The sequence below is a fragment of the Loxodonta africana genome, chromosome 9 (genome assembly GCF_030014295.1).
Source record: "Loxodonta africana isolate mLoxAfr1 chromosome 9, mLoxAfr1.hap2, whole genome shotgun sequence".
NCBI lineage: Eukaryota > Metazoa > Chordata > Mammalia > Proboscidea > Elephantidae > Loxodonta > Loxodonta africana.
Window position 1 is genome coordinate 20,360,097 of NC_087350.1, and position 22,734 is coordinate 20,382,830.

The 22,734-nt window shown below is 44.2% G+C and overlaps 1 protein-coding gene across 21 annotated transcripts in view; it reads right to left on the bottom strand.

Moving 5' to 3' along the window:
• AOPEP (aminopeptidase O (putative)) overlaps positions 1 to 22,734 on the bottom strand; it is a 462,828-nt gene that overhangs the window by 110,074 nt on the left and 330,020 nt on the right. For 19 of the 21 annotated variants that reach the window (XR_010322950.1, XR_010322949.1, XM_003407697.4 and 16 more), the window contains one exon: positions 15,723 to 15,783. Coding sequence is in view for 18 of the 21 variants with exons in the window: in XM_003407697.4 (XP_003407745.2) it covers positions 15,723 to 15,783 (61 nt within the window). In the remaining 3 variants the exon portion in view is untranslated. Of the gene's footprint in view, positions 1 to 15,722; positions 15,784 to 17,930; positions 18,485 to 19,409; positions 19,505 to 22,734 lie in introns of those variants that run through there. The other 2 variants (XR_010322951.1, XM_023544698.2) reach the window with 2 other exon arrangements.

Below are 22,734 nucleotides of genomic sequence, written 5' to 3' on the forward strand. Positions count from 1 at the left end.
GTTCTATTGATGTGGTGTATTCCATTGATTTTCCAATGTTGAACCATCCCTGCAATCCTGGAATAAAACCCACTTGGTAATGGCATAGAGGAGCCCTGGTGGCACAGTGGTGAAAATGCTCAGCTGCTAACTGAAAGGTCAGAGGTTCCGACCTACCAGCCACTCCACAGGAGAAAAATGTGGCAGTCTGCTTCTATAAGATTTATATCCTTGGAAACCCTGAATAAGGCAGTTCTACTCCATTCTATAGGCTATGAGTTGGAATCAACTGGACAGCAATGAGTTTCGTTTTTGCCTAGTCATGGTGTAGTCATGGTGTTGGATTCTGTTTGCTAGTGCTTTGTTAAGGATGTTTCCATCTATATTCATAAGACATATTAGCCTATAGTTTTCCTGTCGTGCCTTTTTCTAGTTTGGATGTCAGGGTTATGTTTGCTTCATAGAATGAATTAGGGAGTAGTCAGTCCTTCCTTCTCTATCTTTTGCAAGAATTAAACAGTATTAGTGTCAATTCTTGTCTAAATGTTTGGTAGAATTCCCCAGTGAAACCACCTGGTCCAGGACTTTTTTGTTGTTGTTGTTGGCAGGTTTTTGATTACTGATTTGATCTCTTCACTTGTTATGGGTCTGTTGAGACTTTCTATTTCCTCTTGAGTCAGTTTAAGTAGGTTTCGTGCTTGTAAGAATTTGTCCATTTCATTTACGTTTCCCGGTTTGTTGCCATATAGTTGTTCAAAATTCTCTTTATTTCTATTGGGTCAGTTGTAATGTCCTCTCTCTCATTTTTTATTTTAGTTATTTGCATCTTTTCACTTCTCTTCTTTTCCAGTCTAGCTATAAGTTTGTCAATTTTATTGATCTTTTCAAAGAACCAATGCCTGGTTCTATTGATTCTCTCTATTGCTTTTCTGTCTTCAATTTTATTTATTTCTGCTCTGATCTTTGTTATTTCCCTTCTTCTGCTAGGTTTTTTTTTTATGTTTTAGGTGAATGTTTACAGTGCAAATTAATTTCTCATTCAAAAATTTATACACAAATTGTTATGTGACATTGGTTACAATCTCTTTGGTAGTTTTAGGCTTAGTTTGCTCTTCTCTTTCCAGTTCCTTGAGTTGTTGAGTTAGACTGTTCATTTGAGACCTTTCTTCTTTCTTCATGTAGGCACTTATTGCTATACATTTCCCTCTGATTACTGCCTTCACTGCATCCATAAGTTTTGGTATGTTGTACTTTCACTTTCATTTGACTCTAGGAAATTTGTGATTTTTCTTTTGATTTCTTCCTTGACCCATTGGTAGTTTACCATATTTTTACTCAAATAATGCACACCTTCTGCATTTATTTGCGGGCCACACGCTCCCCCCATGAGGCACCCTCACAAGCGCAGCCATGCTAATCCACTTTCACATGTTGTTGTAAAAAAAATTAGCATAGTGCCTACGCAAATACCTCCTGGAGGGAGGGCGTGGCTGACAAATGCAGAAGGTGCATGTTATTTGTGTTAAAATATGGTAATAGTGTGTTAATTTATTTGCATATCTCTGTGTATTTTCCAGATTTTCTCTGTTATTGATTTCTAGATTCACTCTGTTGTGAGCAGAGAAAACACTTCATATGACTTCAGTCTTTTAAAATTTATCACGACTTCCTTTGTGACCTAACACGTGGTCCATCCTGGAGAATGATCCATGTGCATAGGAGTAGAATGTGTATTGTGCTGTGTTTGGGTGGAGGGTTCTATGTATGTCTCTGAAGTCTAGTTGGTTTACAGTGTCATTCAAGTCCTCTGTTTCCTTGTTCATCTTCTTTCTAGATTTCTGTCCAATATTGAAAGTGGCGTATTGAAGTCTCCAACTATTTCAAGGGGTAGCATACAATCAGGAACAGATGGCACTGAAGGAAGAAGTCCAAGCTGCACTGAAGGCATTGGTGATAAACAAGGCTCCAGGAGTTGAAAGAATATCAACTGAGATATTTCCACAAACGGATGCAGTGCTGGAAGTGCTCACTCCTCTATGCCAAGAAATATGGAAGACAGCTTTCTGGCTAACTGACTGGAAGAGATCGATATTTATGCCCATTCCCAAGAAAGGTGATCCAACCAAATGCGGAATTTAAGAACAATATCATTAATATCACATGCAAGTAAAATCTTGCTGAAAAAAGATCATTCAAAAGCAGCTGCAGCAGTATATTGACAGAGAACTGTCAGAAATTCAGGCTGGTTTCAGAAGAGGATGTGGAACTAGGGATATCATTGCTGATGTCAGATGGATCCTGGCTCAAAGCAGAGAATACCAGAAGGATGTATACCTGTGTTTTATTGACTATGCAAAGGCATTCAACTGTGTGGATCATGACAAATTATGGGTAATATTGGGAAGAATGGGAATTCCAGAAGTCTTAATTGTGCCCATGAGGAACCTGTACATAGATCAAGAGGCACTTGTTCGGACAGAACAAGGAGATTCTGAGTGGTTTAAAGTCAGGAAAGGTGCGTGTCAGGGTTGTATCCTTTCACCATACCTATTCAATCTGTATGTTGAGCAAATAATCTGAGAAGCTGGACTATATGAAAAAGAATGAGGCATCAGGATTGGAGGAAGACTCATTAACAACCTGCATTATGCAGATAACACAACCTTGCTTGCTGAAAGTGAAGAGGACTTGAGGCACTTACTGATGAAGATCAAAGACCACAGCTTTCAGTTTGGATTACATCTTAACATAAAGAAAACAAAAATCCTCACAACTGGACCAATGAGCAACATCATGATAAATGGAGAAAAGATTGAAGTTGTCAAGGATTTCATTTTTCTTGGATCCACAATCAACACCTGTGGAAGCAGCAGTCAAGAAATCAAGAGACGCATTGCACTGGGTAAATCTGCTGCACAGGACCTCTTTAAAGTGTTGAAAAGCAAAGATGTCACCTTGAAGACTAAGGTATGCCTGACCTAAGCCATGGTATTTTCAGTTGCATCATATGCATGTGAAAGCTGGACAATGAATATGGAAGACTGAAGAAGAATTGATGGCTTTGAATCGTAGTGTTGGTAAAGAATATTGAATATACCATGGGCTGCCAAAAGAATGAACAAATCTGTCCTGGAAGAAGTACAATGAGAGTGCTCCTTAGAAGAAAGGATGGCGAGACTGTGTCTTACATACTCTGGACATGTTGTCAGGAGAGATCAGTCCCTGGAGAAGGACATCATGCGTGGTAAAGTACAGGGTCAGCGGAAAAGAGGAAGACCCTCAACGAGGTGGATTGACACAGTGGCTGCAACAATGGGCTCAACCATAGCAACGATTGTAAGGATGGATGGTGCAGGACCTGGCAGTACTTCGTTCTGTTGTGCATAGGGTCACTGAGTTGGAACTGACTTGACAGCACCTAACAACAACAACAGTTTCTGCCAAAACCTCTTAGGTGAGCAGAGCCTTTGGCCTGCGCTTGCTATTTCCTCTCCCTCTCTGTGATAGCTCCTTCTCCCTTCTTGGTTTAATTAGGATTCAAAAGTTCCAGGTCTTGGTTTTCAACTTTCATTCCCTCCCAAACACACCAGAGAACGTGCTGTAGTCAATCGGTCCACCAGTCAAATGGACACCCAGGGAGGTCTGCCTTGTTGCTATAAGAGCTGTCTTGTAGTATGTTGGCTTTGGGTGTAGCCTCCACTCAAGATGCCTGCTTCCTAGCACACAGCAGCCTCAGTCAGCAGTCCTCAGTGCCAACTGGAAGGGGGAGCAAACGGATCTAAACTGATCCTTAAGGAGGTCTGAACTGTTGGTTTCAGGGCCTGGGCTATGGGGCGAACAGGGAGGCAGGCGGAGTGCTGCCTATGGGAGCAGACTCCTCTGCGGGGGCCTTCTGTGGCAGTTTGCAACAGCTTGGCACCAACAAGTACTGGGTGGGAGGGGTGTCATGCTCTGCTCAGATACCCATGGAGGTCTGCCTTGTTGCTATCAGATTCCAACCCCCACCCCGTAGATTGCTGGCTGTGAGCGCAGCCTCTACTCAGGACTCCTGCTTCCTAGCATAGCAGCCTCAGTGTCAACTAAAAATGGGGGGCAGATTAACCCTAACCACCAGGGAGGTGAGTCCTGTTGGTTTCAGAGGCAAGAGCTATGGAGTGCATGGAGAGGCAGGTAGAGTGTTGACTGTGAGAGCAGGCTCCACTGCATGGGCCTTTTGTAGCAATTCACAGCAGGCTTGCAGCCAACAGTGTCTGGGTGGGGGAGGTGCTGGCACACTTAAAACAGACTCCTGGGAAGGTCTGCCTTGTTGCTATCAGAGCCTGCACCACTCCCCTCCCCCGTACTATGTTGGCTGTGGGTTTAGCCTTCACTCACGATGCCTGCTTCTAGAAAGTGCCCAGCTTTATCTCTTTATTAAAACATACATGTACAGAGCCCACTACCAACCTAGCGCTGTCTTCATCAACTGGGTTGAGCCAAACAGACTTTTCCAAGCTAGCAGCATCTGCTTCCTTTCCTTCTGAGTTAGAAGGCAGAATGGCAGGTTGTTCGCCAAGCAAATGTTGGGGTTCCCTCCACTGTGTCACACCCCAAACATGTCTGTGTCCATAAGGGCCAGTCCACAATTTTTATTACTTTTAAAGAAAAGAGTTCTCAAATGTTTATCCCAAACTGAGAAAGCCATCCTCATATGCCTACCTCTGACTCAAAAAAAAATACACATCCAATACGAGATCCTAAAGGGCGCAGGCCTCAGTCTCGGTCAACTTCCCCAATGGTCTGCCTCATCACTTAGCCAGGGTGCATCATCTGCATAACCTTAATTTGTGCTTGGTTCATGTGGCTTCATGCTTATGCCCTTTGAGGACACCTGTAGATGTTCCTCAACCCATTGCATGCTCTTTTTGGGTAGACACCTGTTATGGATTGAACTGAGTCCCCTAGAAAGATATGTTGAAGTCCTAACTCTTGGTACCTGTGACCATGATCTTGTTTGGAAATAAGGATTTTAAAGGTGCTATCAGTTAATATGCTAGAGTCAAGTGGGTCTTAATCCAGTATGAGTGCTGTCCTTAAGAAAGAGAAGATACAAAGAGACAGGGAGACAAAGATGGAAGAACACTGGGTGACAATGCAGCTGCAAGAAGCTGGGAGAGACAAGAAAGGATTTTCCCCTAGAGCCTTCAGAGAAAACATGACCCTGCCAAAACCCTGAATTGGGATTCCTAGCCTCTATAACTGTGAGAAAATAAACTTTTCTTCTTATAAGCCATCAAGTGTATGGTACTTCATCATGGCAGTCCTAGGAAATGACTATTGGCTATCCAGAAATATAATGATTTTTTTTTTTTTTTTTTTAAATATCCACTTAAATGGATAGCTCTGGAAATGAAAGTTCAAAGTCAAAAGCCAAGGAGTAGAAAGTCAGTCTACAGTTCTTCCCACTCTACAAGACTCTCATACCTGAGCTGAGGGGAAAGGCTTGGCCTTACCTTCAAGACATTTTCCTTCCGTACAAGGCTGCTGGCCTACCTGACCGTGTATCTATCTACAAACTGCTGCAACCCTATCACTTCTCCTCTAAACCATCAGTGGCTCCTGAATTTCGTGTAAACTCTATCGTTACATTCAAGTCCCCGTGTAACCTGGCTGCATCCTGCCTTACTAATCAACCCCCTTTGCAGATCCTGCTGTCCATGCAAAACAGACAACAATAAGCTCGTTGCTAACAAGGAAAATGGAAGGGAAAAACACCACTACTCCAAATCATAATCAAACTGCATTCACACGGGATATTTTACCACTATGAGGAAGAAATGCATTCACCCTTCTATTATTCAGGGGCAGAATGGCCTTGGTTAAAGTGTCATAGGGGCCGGGGCTTGGGAAAGAGATGAGTGTGAGAGTGAGGGTGACTGGGAGGGGCTTTTTTTCTCCAGCCAGAAGAGCCCCGGTGGTGTGGTGGTCAAGAGCTAGGCTGCTAACTAAAAGGTCAGCAGTTCAAATCCACCAGCCACTCCTGGGAAACCCTGTGGGGCAGTTCTACTCTGTTCTATAGGGTTGCTATGAGTTGGAATTGACTTGATGGTAATGGGTTTGGCTCTAGAAGGAAAAGTTGCCTCCATTTCACTGGTCCTGGAGCACTGTCGCTGAGCCTTAATCACGGTTATGACAAACTATTAGTCAGGCCCCCAGGCATTGAGATTTGACTCTACTGATGCTCCTCAAATGTGTATCCTCTGTTCTCCCCCACCAAACACTGTTGTTCCCTTTCCCAGTAATGGCCTTCTTGACAATTTCCACCTGTCTAAACAGTGCAAATGGTATGTGCTCAACTACTATCCTAAAGGTTGGTGGTTCAAACCAACTCAGCGGTGCCGTGAAAGAAAGGTCTGGCAATCTACTTCCATAAAGACCACAGCCAAGAGAACCCTACTCAGACCTACTCGGTAACACATGGGGTTGATATGAGTTAGAACTGAGTTGGTGGCAACTGGTTTGGTTTGGTTTAAAGCCTACTTGTCTTTAAAGACCTGCTTCCAGTAGTATCTCAACCTTCTTTGCTTCCACAAATTAGAAATGACCTCTTTGTTCTGAACCCCTAAAAGTTAGTTTTTTTTTTAACCACTTATTGTATTTTTGCCTTATGTTAGTTAATTGCGTATCTATTATTCCTATTCAATTAGTAAGCATGTTGAGGGCAAAATCTGGGTTTCTTTCCTTTTTGAACCATTCCCAGGTCCTCATAAAGAACAGATTCACAGTCTATATTCATGGAAGGCAGGGAAGGGCAGAAAGTGGAGGCACTGGACTAAGGACGTATGATTTCAGATCCTGGAAGAAGCTTTCCCTTGTGGATCTGATCTATCTGGTCTCGGATGCTTGACAGTTCTGATACAGAAACCTACGCTGACACTTCTGCAGAGTAACTCTTCAAGGGAGAGGAAACACTTCCAATTGTTATGATTTACTTGGAGTCTTAGACTACTGTGAATGAGATCCGGATTCTTTCTGGAAATCAGGTTTTAAAAGGGAGAGAAAAGAAGAACAAGGACACACAGCTTTCATTTGGGGGCACCAAAGGAGAGCGCCTCCCGTTTCATTGCAGTGCATTGTGCTGCGAACAGGTCAATGTATCTGGACAGTATCAAATCAGATGCCCCCAATGGCCCACTACAGCCGGCCCAGACACAGGAGCAAGCTTTCGGTTTGCCCCTGTGCTCTGTGACAATGACCCTTGCCACATTTCTCTACCTTTCACACTACCAGACATGACTTTTAATTTTTGTGGACTAGATACCAACACCATTTGGGTAAAAAAAAATTATACCCAAATCATATTTATCCATAACCAACTGCTATTGGGTTGATTCTGACTCATGGCAACCCATGTATGTCAGAGTAGAACTGTGCTCCACAGGTTTTCAGTAGCTGATTTTTCCTAAGTAGATCACCAGGCCATTCTTCTGAGGTGCCTCTGGGCGGACTCCAATCTCCAATCTTTCAGTTAGCAGCCAAGTGTATTTACCATTTGCACCACTGAGGGACTCCATTCACGCACAACAGAACAGAACAGGGTCAGTTTGGCTTGAGTAATTTTTATTGGCCATTTTGCAGGGGATTGTCAAGAAATGTGGAACTAGCCAGAGAAGTACCAGAAATAAACATGAAGCCATAGATACCAAAAATAAAGGAAATTAGGCTAAAAATAAAAAGATTTTAATAAGATCTCTATCTCTGCAACTCTGATGGACAAATATGCCAATTTAAAGAGTCTGGGGGAAGGGTCAGGTATTTTAATGCCCAGTAACTGACTAAACAAGCATTTCATGCCCCAAGTGAGGCCAGAGAACCTACTCACTGTATTTGAAGGATCCATGATAAGATGTTTGTTGTTGTTAGATGCCATTGAGTCGGTTCTGACTTACAGTGACCTTTTAGGACAGAGTGGAACTGCCCCATAGGGTTTCTAAGGAGTAGGAGGTAGATTTGAACTGCTGACCTTTTGGTTAGCAGCTGAGCTCTTAACCACTACATCACCAGGGCTCAATAAGATGTTTAGTAACATAGAAAGTGAGAGTTGAACCACTGAACCAAAATGACAGCCAAATTATTAGGAGCCTAACAGCAAAAAGATGGAAGCATCCAAAGTGCCCATCAATGGACGAATTGATAAAAAAAATTATGGTATATTTACACAATGGAATACTACCCACCCATAAAGAACAATGATGAATCTGTGAAACATTTCATAACATGGAGGAGTCTAGAAGGTGTTATGGTGAGTGAAATTAGTCAGTTGCAAAAGGACAAATATTTTATGAGACCACTATTATAAGAACTTGAAAAATAGTTTAAACAAAGAAGAAAATATTCTTTGATGGTTATGAGAGTGGGGAGGGAGGAGGGAGAGGGGTTTTCATTAGATAGTAGATAAGAACTATTTTAGGTGAAGGGAAAGACAACACACAATACAGTAGAGGTCAGCACAACTGGACTATACCAAAAGCAAAGAAGTTTCCTGAATAAACTGAATACTTCGAAGGCCAGCGTAGCAGGGGTAGGGGTTTGGGGACCATGGTTGCAGGGGATATCTAGGTCAATTGGCATAATAAAATCTATTAAGAAACCATTCTGCATCCCACTTTGGAGAGTGTTGTCTCGGGTCTTAAATGCTAGCAAGCGGCCATCTAAGATGCATCAACTGGTCTCAGCCCACCTGGAGCAAAGGAGAATAAAGAACACCAAAGACACAAGGTAATTATGAGCCCAGGAGACAGAAAGGGCCAAATAAACAAGAGACTACATCAGCCTGAGACCAGAAGAACTAGACGGTGCCCGGCTACAACCAATGACTGCCCTGACAGGGAACACAACAGAGAACCCCTGAGGGAGCAGAAAAGCAGTGGGATGCGGACCCCAAATTCTTGTAAAAAGACCAGACTTAATGGTCTGACTGAGACTAGAAGGACCCTGGCAGTCATGGTCCCCAGACCTTCTGTTAGCCCAAGGCAGGAACCATTCCCGAAGCCAACTCTTCAGACAGGGATTGGATTGGACTATGGGATAGAAAATGATACTGTTGAAGAGTGAGCTTCTTGGACCAAGCAGACATATGAGATTATGTGGGCAGCTCCTGTCTGGAGAGGAGATGAGAGGGCAGAGGTTATCAGAAGCTGGATGAATGGACACGAAAATAGAGAGTGGAGGGAAGGAGTGTGCTGTCTCATCAGGGGGAGAGCAATTTTTTTTTTTAGCAAGGTGTATAGAAATTTTTGTATGAGAGACTGACTTGATTTGTAAACTTTCACTTAAAGCACAATAAAAATTAAAAAAAAAAAAAGAAAGAAAGAAACTACAAATTATTAAGAGCTCAACAAGCAAACCACATTACGGCATTGCTATTAGGGATATAAATGAACCAAGCATCTCAAAGCACACATAATTTGAAAAATATGATTTTTCTGGAATTTGCAATATAACCAGTCTCAGTTTCCTTAACTAACCATTAAATGTAGAATTCTTATGGACATGACTGAGATGGAGTCTCCTAACAGGCCTTAAAATTATGTTCATAGTATTACATACTCTATGCTGAACGAAGACTGTAAGTTATTCCCCTAATGAACCAGCTGGCTTTTCCTGCATAAAAGCACCTTGTGGCTCCACTGACATCCAGTCTCTTGCATCATGTCTTAACAAGTTTCCTCAGCTTTGTGATTGCAGCATTTTCCCTACAAGATGTACACTGCCCATCATTTGCTTGTGTGGTTTTTGGCGACTTGCAGGTGTTTGCTGGAAAGAAGTGGCATTCTCCTAAGACAATAAAACGACTTGTTGTTCTAAATGCTGGGATTCAGGAGAAGAAGGTCTGGGAACTCAAGGTGATTGCTGCCTACTTCTGGGACACACTATGTAACTGGCACATGACCCACCTTCTCTAGCCTCCTCACCGTCACTGCCGCTGATTTTACCATTTAAAGGTGGGTGAGCAATTCCCCCAAACAGTAGATGGACGCACAGAAGGGTTGTGAAGTTGACATGAATCTGTCTGCCTCCTTGTTAGTACCTCAGGAAACAGCCCTAATGGGAATTGAAATTAGGAGCTGAAGTAAGGCTGGTAATTAGCTCATGCCCTCCTGAGTGCCTGTTGTCACATGGGGACCCTTTACAGTTACCTGCACACTACAATCACCCATGCTGCCACCACAGAATGAAAGGGGTCTATGACTGGTCAGCTCTATCTTCACCCATACATGTGACAAAAATGCAGATAATTCATCTATTCTGTGGGTGATTTTAAAGCATTATGCACTCAGATTTTAATTCACATAATAGCTTCAGAGCAGCGCTGTTCAACAGAAATACAAAGCAAGCCACATTTGTTATTTAAAAAATTTTTTTCTAGTAGGACAGAGTAGAACTGCCCCATAGGGTTTCTAAGAAGTGGCTGCTGGATTTGAGCTGCTGACCTTTTGGATAGTAGCCGAGCTCTCAAACACTGTGCCAGCAGGCTCCTTACCCTGGCGCCCCCCCCACCCCAGTAGCTACATTTAAAAAGTAATGGGTAAAATTATTCTTAATATTCTATTTTATTTAACCTGATGTATCCAAAGTATCATTTCAACATGGAAGCAATATAAAAAAAAATTGGGTATTTTACCTTCTTTTTTTTTTTGACTAAGTCTTCTAAATCTAGTGTGTCCCTTACGCTCACAGTACATCTCAATTAGCATGCTGAATTTTAACCAGAAACGCTTGGTCTGTATTTAGATTTTGCAAAATTTACAACGCTGAAAAAGTCGATTCATTCACATACCTAAGCTGTTCCAAAAAATAACTGAACTGAGTACTAGCGTTTGAACGTAAATTTAATGAATTAAAATTAAATTAAATTAAACATTGAGCTTCTCAGGTGCACTACATACATTTCAAGTTACTAACCCTGTGTGGCTAGTGGCTACCATATTGGACAGTGCAGCCTCTGAGCATCTACTATGTTGAAGGCCCCAAACAAATGAGCATCAAGGATGAGTCAGATTTAACCCTTCTTTCCAGGGGATAGTGTGGGATGGTGTGAGACACATATACAAATAGCAACAATATAAACCAGGTCATGATAAATGCAAGGAGCCCTGGCGGTGCAGTGGTTAAGCACTCAGCTGCTAACCAAAATGTTGGCAGTTAGAACCCACCAGCCACTTCACGGGAGAAAGATGTGGCAGTCTGTAAGGATTCCCCCCGCCCCGCAAAAAACAAACCCACTGCCGTCTAGTCGATTTGGACTCATAGGGACCCTATAGGACCGAGTAGAACTGCCCCATAGGGTTTCCATGGAGCAGCTGGTAGATTTGAACTGCTGATCTTTTGGTTAACAGCCAAGCTCTTAACCATTGCACCACCAGGGCTCCTCTGTAAAGACTATAGCTTTGGAAACCCTATGGGGCAGTTCTACTCTGTCCTATAAGGCGGCTATAAGTTGGAATTGGCTAGCCGGCAATGGTTTTTGTCATGGTAAACGCTAACGACAGAGAGAAGACAATGTTCCAGGGAAAGAAAACAGCATGCGCAAAGGAAAGCCAGTGGCAAGGCTCACAGATATTTGGAGGCTAGTAGTTATGGTTGTGCACATGCCCAGGAGTGGTGGGAAATAAGGCTAAAAAACGTAGCTTGGGCAGTACTGCTGATAGCCTCGAACAGCAGGCCAAAGAGTTATTTTTTAAATGCATTGTCATTGAAGGAAAATTTCCTGGCAAGGAGAATGGATGTGAGCTGTATTTTGGGAAGATTAATTTGGCACTGATGTAAATGATGTACAGAAAGGGGAAGAGCTTGGAGGCTAAAACACCAATTAGCTGCCGTAATAGTCCAGGCAAATATAATGAACAATGGGAAGTTGGCAATGGATTCACGGGGGGAGGAGACTGAAGACAGGGGGATCAGGGTGTTCTGTAACAACTAAGATGGAGGAGTATAGAAGAAAGGCTGGATGGAGAAAATCGATTTCTGGTATATTTGAGATAAATGTTTTAAAAGAGGATTGGAATATACATATATGCGGCACAAAAGTTTGGGGGAGGGGCGATCCTTTTGGCCCACAGACATGAAATCAGAACCTACATATGTAAAAAAACCTGCTGAATTAGCAGAATGTACAGCTTTCTATTTTTATAGCTTTTTTGGGAAACCCTGCTGGCGTAGTGGTTAAGAGTTACGGCTGCTAACCAAAAGGTCAGCAGTTCGAATCCACCAGGTGCTCCTTGATAACCCTGCTGGGCAGTTCTACTCTGTCCTATAGAGTCGCTACGAGGCTGAATCGAATCGACTTGATGGCAATGGCTTCGGTCTGGTTCCGGTTTTTTCCAACAGCAGAGGTCTGAGTAAATGAAACGACGGTACATCCAGTCATTAGAAAGTTATGCAGCTGTTAAAATGATTGCTCTTGCATCATATTAAAGGATATGGGAAACTGCTCAGGATATATTTTAAAATGAAAAATTTAAGTTTGGATAATAAGGTTTCAATTTTGTTTAAAAAAATATAGCACAGAAAAAGTATGCAAGGAGGAAGGCCACATACCAAGTCAGCATCAGGCTCTGGTTTTCTATGGGGAGTAAGATCAAGGAAGCAAGGGCTTTTACGTTTTCTATTTTGCTATTTTTAAACTTGCTATAGAGAACGTATAATTTTTAGGGAGAGAAAGAAAAGGGTAAAATATGTCTTCGTACATCCAGAAAAATGTCTGAAAGGATAAAAAAAAAAAAATTTTTTTTGTTGAAAGGATAGATATCAAAAAAAAAGTTTCTGGGTCCTTTTCATTTTCTTACTTACAAACTTTTTATTTTCCAAAGTCAATGTGTAATACTTCTAATAATCAGAGAAAAAGTCATCAAAGGAAATAATCTATATAATATAAATAACACTGGTGGTCCAATCAATTTTAAATGTTTGTAAAGCCAAAGGTTGTAGCATTGGGGGAGTTCTTTAAGGGTACTTGAATCTGATTTCTTTTTACTTCTTTGGGGTTCATGCTTACTTTTATTGTTGCTGAAGGTATCCCCACTTTTTTTTTTTTAATGATTTCCATTCAACGTGGCCAAGAAGGAAAATCGAGGCCAACCCCAAGGCAAGCCTTCCTGAGAGAAGACAAAAAGCCTCTGTAACCTGTGGAATGAAAACTTTGCTCATAAATGTGACTCTTTGGTCATGAATGACTTCAGTTGCTGGTGGAGAGAAAATTTTAACGAGAACAAAGAGCACTGGAGCCTTTTCAGGGCTCTGGCTGTTGTTCCAGGCCAAGCACACTGGTAACTCTATATCATAATGATGGGGACAAAGAACAAGGTGTCCCGTTCACTGCTGGGCTCCTACAGCCAGGGGGTCCCCGGCTTTCACAGAGCCTTTCAGTGAAGTGGAAACAAGAAGGGACTCTCAAGGAGTGGGAGAGGGCCAGGAGCAGGGAAATCACCGTCGCCATAAAAATAATGGCTGAAAATGGGCAGAAGAGATGAAAAGATGCCGTCTGATCGTTCACCAATGAAAAGATGTGCACTAAATCAGGGTCTTTTCTGTCTCACATGGTTGTTTTTACTGAACGGTTAAGCACCCAAGGAAATACCAGTTGGGTCTTAAAGACAATTTATAGCTTGGTGGGCCTCATTGCACCTGGCTGTGTTTTGACAGCAGGTTTCGTCAGTTTATGGCAGAGATTCCTGTCTGCGCTATAAGCTGTCATTAATGCAACTAGAGCTTCAGAAAAAAAGTAAGGCTCAGAGGTAAATCGCTCCCTTCCACGTGCTCCTCCCCCTTTTAACGAAAAGCAAAAGCCACTTGCTGCTGCAAAGGCTCTTCCTCTTCAGGAGAAATACAGAGCCTGCTGGGAGGGAGAGGGTCAGCCCCAGGGCTACAACTCAAGTGGGTGCGCCTGCTTCTAAGCATGCAACTGCAGGCTCTTTCTTTCCCCTTCCCTGGGAGCACTGCTGCAAACAGCAGCCCTGTTGTTCCTGGCTCTCAGCAGTCCCGATACTTCCCAGCCTCGGAGCCACGCTAAGAATGCCTGGGAGCCCTGGAACAGCCTGGCCTAGGAATACCACGTAAATGGCTTCTGCGAACGCTTCCCCACCTAAGACAAGAAGGGCGGAGCTCTGCTGCTCAGGACCAGGCAAACCTTATTTTCTCTGGGGTTTTTCTGTACCCAGTGTGTGGCCTGGGTACAAGACCTCATTATAATGTGTGTGAGTTGAAGGCACTTCCTTCCTAGGACCAGGGGTTGCCTTGCCCCATCCCTGTTTTATTTTGGTTTTGTTTTTTAAGACTCAGGGTTTTATTCTTTCTTTTTTGCTCCCAGAGGATTGGACGGAAGAAATAACTTTTAACAGGTGGCACATATTCCTGAACTGAAGACAATGTGTCCTCCTTTAGGAATCTGGGCTAATGGTGGCTGGTAGCCGACATGTGCCCTGTGTGGTAGAAAAGGATGAAGCCTTGAGGAGGGGGATGAAAAGGTAATGGAGAACAGCCCTCCCACCCCTGTTCCTTAATTTCATGGTTCACAGACATTCATTGACATTCAGACACTCCCAAGGGGAAGCTCGTATAACCAGCCATGTGCCAATGGACCAGAAACCAGAAGCTAGTCAGCTAACGGGGCTGCTTGCCTGGGCCCAGGGCCGAGTTTCCCACCGGTGTGGGGGTTGCTGACAGACACCAGAAACTGCCACCAAGGTTCAAGCCAAGACTGCAGCTGCCCAGGGGCCAGCACCGCCCCCCCTCCCCCCGCCAGGAAAGTCCAGGCCTGCAGTGTCCCCTTGGCCAGTCATTCCAGGATGCCACCCTGGGACTTCCCAGGTTCCCAGTTCTCGAGTCACCACAGGGGCTGGTGAGGTGACCTAGTGCCGCCTGTCAGGCTCTGGGCAGCATGGGGCCTGGGGAAAGCAGGAGCAGAGGGCTCTAGGCCATGGGACTCTCAGGGAGCGGGGCTAACAGTGAAAACACTTTTGTCTCAGAGTTGCCCATGAGCTGAAAGGAAGGGAGGGAATAAAATCTGAAGTAGGAGTGGCCAAGTCCCTAAGACAGAGAAATGAATCTAAACAGGTCATCTGGAGGAGAAGGCCAGCCTGAGGCAGGGATGTTGAACTAGGGGAGGGAGCTGAGGGGCAGCTGAGCTGGGGAAATGAGGGATGGAAACCATGGGTAGGACACGGCCAGATGAGAGCTGCAGGCAAACCACCTCAGCATCTGCTCCACCCAAAGAACAGAGCTGGAGGAACTAAACTGTGGCCTGATGACTCCACCAAAACACACTGCGAGTTATAAAGACCACGTTTAACACACAGCTCAGGTTCTACCACCAAGTTCCCCACAGCATCAAGGTCACTGGAGGCAGTGAAATGGGGGTGAGGAGACCAGCATTCTCCTGACTTAGGGATACTCCAGCTCAGTAAGATACTTATTTCCTATAATATATACATAAAAAAATTGTTGCCATCGTGTCAATTCCGACTCAGTGACCCTATAGGACAGAGAAGAACTGCCTCATAGGGTTTCCAAGGAGCACCTGGTGGATATGGAACAGCTGACCTTTTGGTTAGCAGCCATAACTCTTAACCACTGTGCCACCAGAGCTCTGTAATACACACACACACACACACACACACACACACACCATTGTCATGACTGATACACTAAGTAGCAAGTGTTACCATTCTTCATAGACTCTCCCAAAGCAGTTATCTTTAGTGTACCTTTGGTAATCCGGAACTCTCAAGCCACTCTTGGAAGATGTTTTCAACAGACAACTCGAGCCTTTAAAAACAAAAATTGAAGAATTAAAAGGTTATGGAGCACTCATTACACAGGATGGCACATTCTCAGCATACATCTTCCAGAGATGTACCTGTCCTTTGGAGAAAGAGCAACACTCCCCAGACCACAGGGTGGAAGGAAGCCCATGCACTTTAGGACAGCTTCTCTTCAGGGACTGGCAACATGCACACTAAAATCTAAAATCGGGAGCGTTCCACAACAGGTATCTTTAAGGCTTTGCAAGGAACTCCTTGGTTAGGAAAGTCAGTTTAGGGAGTATCTTAGTTATCTAGTGCTGCTACAACAGAAATGCCACAAGGGGGTGGCTTTAACAAAGAGAAGTTTATTCTCTCACAGTCTAGGAGGCTACAAGTCCAAATTCAGGGCTCCAGCTCCAGGGTAAGGCTTTCCCTCTCTGTTGGCTTTGGGGGAAGGTCCTTGTCATCAATCTTCCCCTGGTCTAGGAGCTTCTCAGTGGAGGGACCTAGGTCCAAAGCACATGCTCCACTCCTAACGCTATTTTTTTGGTGGCATGAGGACCCTGTCTCTCTGCTCGCTTCTCTCTTTAATATCTCTAATGAGATTGACTCAAGATACAACCTAATCTTGTAGATTGAGTCCTGTTTCATTAACATAACTGCCTCTAATCCTACCTCATTAACATCATAGAGGTTAGGATTTACAACACACAGGAAAATCACATCAGATGACAAAATGGTGGACAATCATACAATACTAGGAATCATGGCCTAGCCAAGTTGGCACAGGTTTTGGAGGGACATGATTCAATCTACAACAGGAAGGATAAGGCGTATTCATAGGTATCGCATCAAAATTAAATTTAAAAATGACAGCACTGTGAACCAATGTGAAATTTGAACTTCATAGTAGTATATTTGAACTTTACTAGTTTTCGAGGTGGGGCTGAAACAAGCAAAAACAATAAAAATAATTACAGAGCTAAAGAGTGGCTGAAACGCATGGCACACGCAAAGCTTCCACTGCTGCTGTTTGGAAGCAGGTCCAGAGCTTACTTTATGTCAAGTATTGTGATTACTTGCTACATCTGATCCTTAGTCAGCTGAAATCCTTTTGGTTTCATGCCCCGCTGACTTGAATACTCTTTAAAATTACTAACTATCCAGTACATTCAGGGTCAAGTGACTTTAGGTTGTCTCTTCCTGTCTTCCTCTGCTAATGAAGTGGTAGGAAACTCCCCCAATCCTGGCTTCTTCTGGGTGACTCCTGCACATAGCCTGCACCTCTGCTTACAGACAGACCTTCCAAGAAAGTAGCGCCAGGAGCAGAGCCAGGCTCATAGAGGGTTTCCCTGTGTACAGAACATCCATGACCCTCCCTGTCCTGTCTTTACAGCATTCACCCCTGTTTATGATGGCCACATATTCCATTACTGGGCTGTTAGCTGTCTCCTCCTGGGACGGGAGCTTTCTGAGATCAGGGCCATGTCTATCTGACTCACCTCTCCACACCCACATGCAGAGCACTTCCTGGCATGTAAGAGGGTCCCCACAAATAGTTCTTTTTTTTTTTTAAATGAGTTAAAATATACTTCACTATCGACTCAATAAAAAGTATTCTTGGGGGTAAGGAGGATTTTTGCTTAGGGGGCATTAAGTTTATGTTAATGGTAGTGGAATAATTTGGCCAAGGATAGTAGTGACTACGGTAGTACAACATGAAGAACGTAATCGACGTCACTGAATGGTAAATATGGAAATTGTTGAATGAGCGAAGGTTTTGTCATGTATCTTTTTATAACAATAAAAAAAAGAAAAAAAAGTATTCCCTTTTAAGATAATAATCACCTTCCCCGGTAAGACATTTCCAAGTGGTTAAACTCTGGATCTTTTTCTACTTCATACACTATATACTACATTATATACCCATCACCCATCTGTCAGTTTGTAGCACTGTGGCAGTTTGCATGGTGCTATGATGCGGGAAGCTACGTCACCAGTATTTGAAATACTAGCAGGTTACCCGTGCTGGACAGGTTTCAGTGAAGCTTCCAGACTGACAGACCAGGCAGAAAGGTTTGGCGATCTACTTTCAAAAATTAGCCAGTGAATATCTTATAGGCCACAACAGAACAGAGTCTGACTTGCTTACTTTGGACATGTCATCAGGAGGGATCAATTGCCAGAGGAGGACATCATGTTTGGTGAAGCAGAGAGCCAACGAGGGCATGGGGACCTTTGGTGAGATGGAGGGGCACAACAGCTGCAACGATGGACTCGAACATGCCAGAGATCTGGAGGGTGACACAGGACCAACCAACGTTTTGTTCTCCTGTGCTGCATAACATCACCATTAATCAGAGTTGATTCAATGGCAGCTAAAAACAACTATATATGTATATGTATAATATAAATGTAATAAAATTATATATGTACTCCCCCTCTTCCTTTCAGAATTGTACAAGAAGTTGGGGAAGACACAATGCTATCTGCATTTGTTAAGGAACTAGAAGCTCAAATGCTCCCTCACCTCGTGGGATGGGCTACTTACCGGGAAGGAGTGAGGAAAGAAGAAAGAGAACCTGGTTGGGTGTGTGTCGGGAAGACAGGACCAACTGATGTTTCCTTCCTTTTCTTCTCCCCAATGAGGAAATAGTTACTGGTAAACATTTGTCTTCCTATGCCAGGGCAAAAGCCAAGGTTGCTTAAGGAGGCAACCATTGCTATTTCAAAATGGGAAAAACACATATAAGAAAAGAGGGATTATGGAGAGAAAGTGTTTCAGAGTCATTTTAAAGATGTTGGTCATCTGTGGGGATACTGGGCAGGCAAGGGAGGGGACAGAGTGAATAGAGGAAGGATGACTACCTCTGTAAGCTGTATGCTCAGGAGCCCCCAGGGTCCCAGACCCAAGGGGATTACTGGACATGATTCAGATGAAAGGACAGGGACCACTGTCACTGGACCTCTCCCCATTGTTTCTCTGTTGTCATTTAACAGCGTCAATTTCCGTGTGAATTGCCAAGCCCCCATGTAAGCTATGACAGTATGCAAGGAGTGTGTGCATGCATGTGTGCGTGCACATGTTTTTGTGCATGTGCACGCATGTGTGTGTGCACGTATATGTGTGTGCACGTGTGCACATGGATGTATGTGTGCACACATTGTGTGCATGTATGTATATGTGTGTGCATGTGTATGTGTGCATGCATCGTGTGCATGTATGTATATGTGTGTGCATGTGGATGCATGTGTGCACGTGGAGGTATGTGTGCATGCATTGTGTGCATGTATATATATGTGTGCGCATGGATGTGGGTGCATCCCTGTGTGTGCGTCTGTGTGCGTGAGTGCATGTGTATGTGCACGTGGTTGCCTCCGCGTGTATGCACGCGTGTGTGTGCATGGATGTGTGTGTACGCATGACAGAGAGCAGGCAGGCCTCCGAACACCTTAGATCCTGATCACTGTTGAGCTGGGTTTATTTGGCTGGCTGCAGGGACAGGGGCTGGAAATGGCCTTCACTGGCCTAAGTGATCTCTGGGGAGGAGCCAGTGGGCTGAATGGGTTGCTGAGAGAGGCACTAGTGAAGGAAGGACAGAGAAGGAGGAAACAGGCTGCTGCTCTAAATCAGGACAGGCAACTTACAGTACTAGCAGAGCCTCTCAAACTCCAGGGCAGCTCAGGGACGAAAGAAGGGAACTTGAGCCCACCACCAAAGGAACCGTCTTCTCTGGTGGCATCTATAGTGGCAGATGAAGTGGGGATAGTCTGCATTCATGTCAAGTGAGAAGAGGCCCTTGATCAAGCAGTCTTGTCTTCAATGTAAATCATAAAACCTATATATTTCACTTGAAAATAAAACAATTTCACATTTCTTTGCACACAGGTAGGAAAGTATCCTTCAATTGCTTCCTTTCCAGATGGAAAGGAACCTTGCGGTTCCTGTCACCCACCCTTCAAGAGGTATTCAGATCAACCCGAGGGGAGAGGCTGGCTTCTCTAAGAGAGCTCTGTTAGGAAAACATGCCTGAATGGGGCTTCCACACGTGAGAGGGAGATGTGGAACACAGAAAGGACTTAGAGATGGAGTGATGATCAAAGGGGTAAGCGCGTTGGGTCTACTAGAGAGGTCAAGGGAATGCGGATTGAATATCCTGAGGAAGAGAAGCCTGAGGAGTGACTGAAGGGTCATTTTCGAGTAATTTTACAAGAGATGGTGAACAGCTGTTGCACGTCACTGTGGAGGAGTGAACAAGAGGACATGGACATCAATTTCCTCTGGGGATGGTGGAGCTTAAAGACAATTCAAGGGAGTGGCGTGGGGAGGGGGTGGGAGTTGAAGCCTAGAATATTACTGAGTGAGGTCCAAAGACTTCACCACCGAAGACCAAAGAATAGGCAAAGCCTTCTCCAAGTCGCGCACTCAGTGGGTACCTGGTGGGCAGGAGGCCCCACGGACGGCTGAGACAGAAACCGAGGGTGTGACTGTCTAACAGGGACGCTGCTGTTATCGCTAGTTGCTGTGGAGTCGGCCCCCACGTACAGCAGAACGAAATGCTGCCCCATCCTCTGCCTTCTCCATGATTATCTGCAGGTCAGACCACTGTGATCCACAGGGCTTTCGCCGGCTGATTTTTGGAAGTAGATCGCCGGCCTTTCTTCCTAGTCTGTCTTAGTCTGGAAGCTCCACTGAAACCTGTTCAGCATCGTAGCAACACCCAAGCCTCTACCGACAGACGGGAGCACTGCGGTGCACTGGCTGGGAACTGGACCTGGGTCTCCTTCCTGCATGGAAGGTGAGAATTCTACCACTGGACCACCACTGCCCACTGTGCTTCACTGTATTTAGTATTTAGACACATGCAGCTGTGTTAAAAACAAAACAAAGAGACAAAACTCCTCTCTTTACCCCGAATAAAGGCATAAAGTCAGGAGCTGCTATTTACTGAACAACTGCTATGTACTAGACACTATGACAAAAATCTCACTTCAGCTTTACAGTAACTGTGCAAAATCAGTATTATTATCCTGATTTTTAGAGACGAGCAAATAAAGGCTTAGAGAGGTTAGGCAATTTATCTAAGGCCCCACAGATAGTACTTAAAGGGGCCGGGATTCAAACCTACACTGCCTCAGCTTTTTCTTTCGTGCTGAACTCGGGCTTCACGGTGATGCGCCTGTTTGTGATTTATGGTGCAGACAAGCCTGCAGCTTGGAGGGCCTGTGCTTGCATGAACGAATGCCTACTTCCCTTCTTGTGAACATCTCCACTGCTGAAGGCTGCCTGGCTCCTGCTGCGGCTGCCCTGTTTGTCTGCCCTCCAATTACATATCTGAAGAGATGGAGAGACCCTTGGGAGGGGGCAAATGTGTAAGGGCAGGAAAGTTCACCTTTCAGCTGCATCCAGGAGCAAAAGACAGCCTCCCGCAAATGAAGAGAACATGTGTTTTCGGATCACTTTCCTTTGGGAAGGTTCAAAGCATCTTATAACCATTATCACTTCATTCCTCATCACATCCCTGTGAAGTGGGTGTCAATTGCTGTGTGGCTTTTTTTTTTTTTTGCAGATGGAGAAATGGAAGAGCTAGAGGACCCTGGCCAAGTCAGACCAGACAGAGGGCTAAAGAAGAACACCCAGGTTTGCAGACACTCAGGACTAGTACAGCTACAAGCTGCACTGAGACCTGTTTGGCCTGTTCGGGGCTCTAATGTGGAATGAGATATTAAACTAGGAGAGGAAGATGAAAACATTAACTCCAGCTGTAAAAAAAACACGTTTTTAAAAAGGTGATAAAAATGGCCTTACATCCCAAGGAAATGATGAGAGAGGCCATATGAAAATGGTTACTTTTCAGGGAAGAAATGCAGCGTTTATTTGAGGCAAAAAGACACTACGTATGTAGATTTTGCTCCTTTCAGTCATACTAACTGAGGTGGCACAGCCCAGGTGAATCGTTAGGCCTGGGCTAGGATGGGGATAGCGGTTAAGCTAAAAGTTAACTTTTTCAAATCAAGACGCTTAGAGTCTGAGCCAGTGGTGAATTTTTGCCCTCTGAGATCATTTGGCTTAAATAATCACAAGAGACAAGCAGAAGCATTTCCACTTAGCCGGGACCCAGGACTTACAGGAAATTACTCTTCTGCATGTCTGATCACTATGGAAATTGATTTTATCCAGAGAGCTAAGAGTACACAAACTCATGACTGCACGTTCTCCATATTTGTACAAGCAAGTGTGGTACTTCCTAGATCATTACTGAAACCCAGGCCTGGCCCACCTCAGAGGCCTCCCATGTCTTTGGGACAGCCAGCTGTTTTACCTCCTGGCTGCCCTCACTGCACCCTTACAACCTACCATGCAACTCTGAGTGTCAGTGGTCCGTTTCCATCCCCTCGGCTACAAACGTGGTCATACTTGGATAATACAGTAGGGGCGAGAACGTGCTGGATACCCTGGTGTGATGCTGCTTAGAAAAATAAGCCACGCTTAAAGCTGAGAGAGTGATTGACGGTTCTTCTTTACGTAATGTTAAGGTAAATCGAAGTAAGCACAGGCTTGAGTGAAAACAGTAATGCACATGCCTGTATTTGCTCATTCACCAGACTTCGAGGCCACAGGGACAGGGATGGGGAGCTGACTCGTGGCGGTATCTGCCACTTGTGCCTATCACCTTGATGCTGATCAGAAGAAATGTCTTTATCACTCTTGGCTCCTGTCTTTGGCCTCTGAATATTCTAAGGATCACATTATTATCAGTGCCTCTAAAGAAAAGAGCACAGCTCCAGTGACTTTCTCAGGAACTAAATGCCAGGCCTAAAGAAGCTGGAAGTGCAGTTACTAGACAGAAGCAAGGCACTGGCAACCTCGGTGCTCTGCATCTGAAATGCAAAACACCCTGGAATGCAACTTACAGGCTGTACGGATTTCTAAATTTTAGTAATTTATGTTTTCCGCCACCTGTCTGCCAGT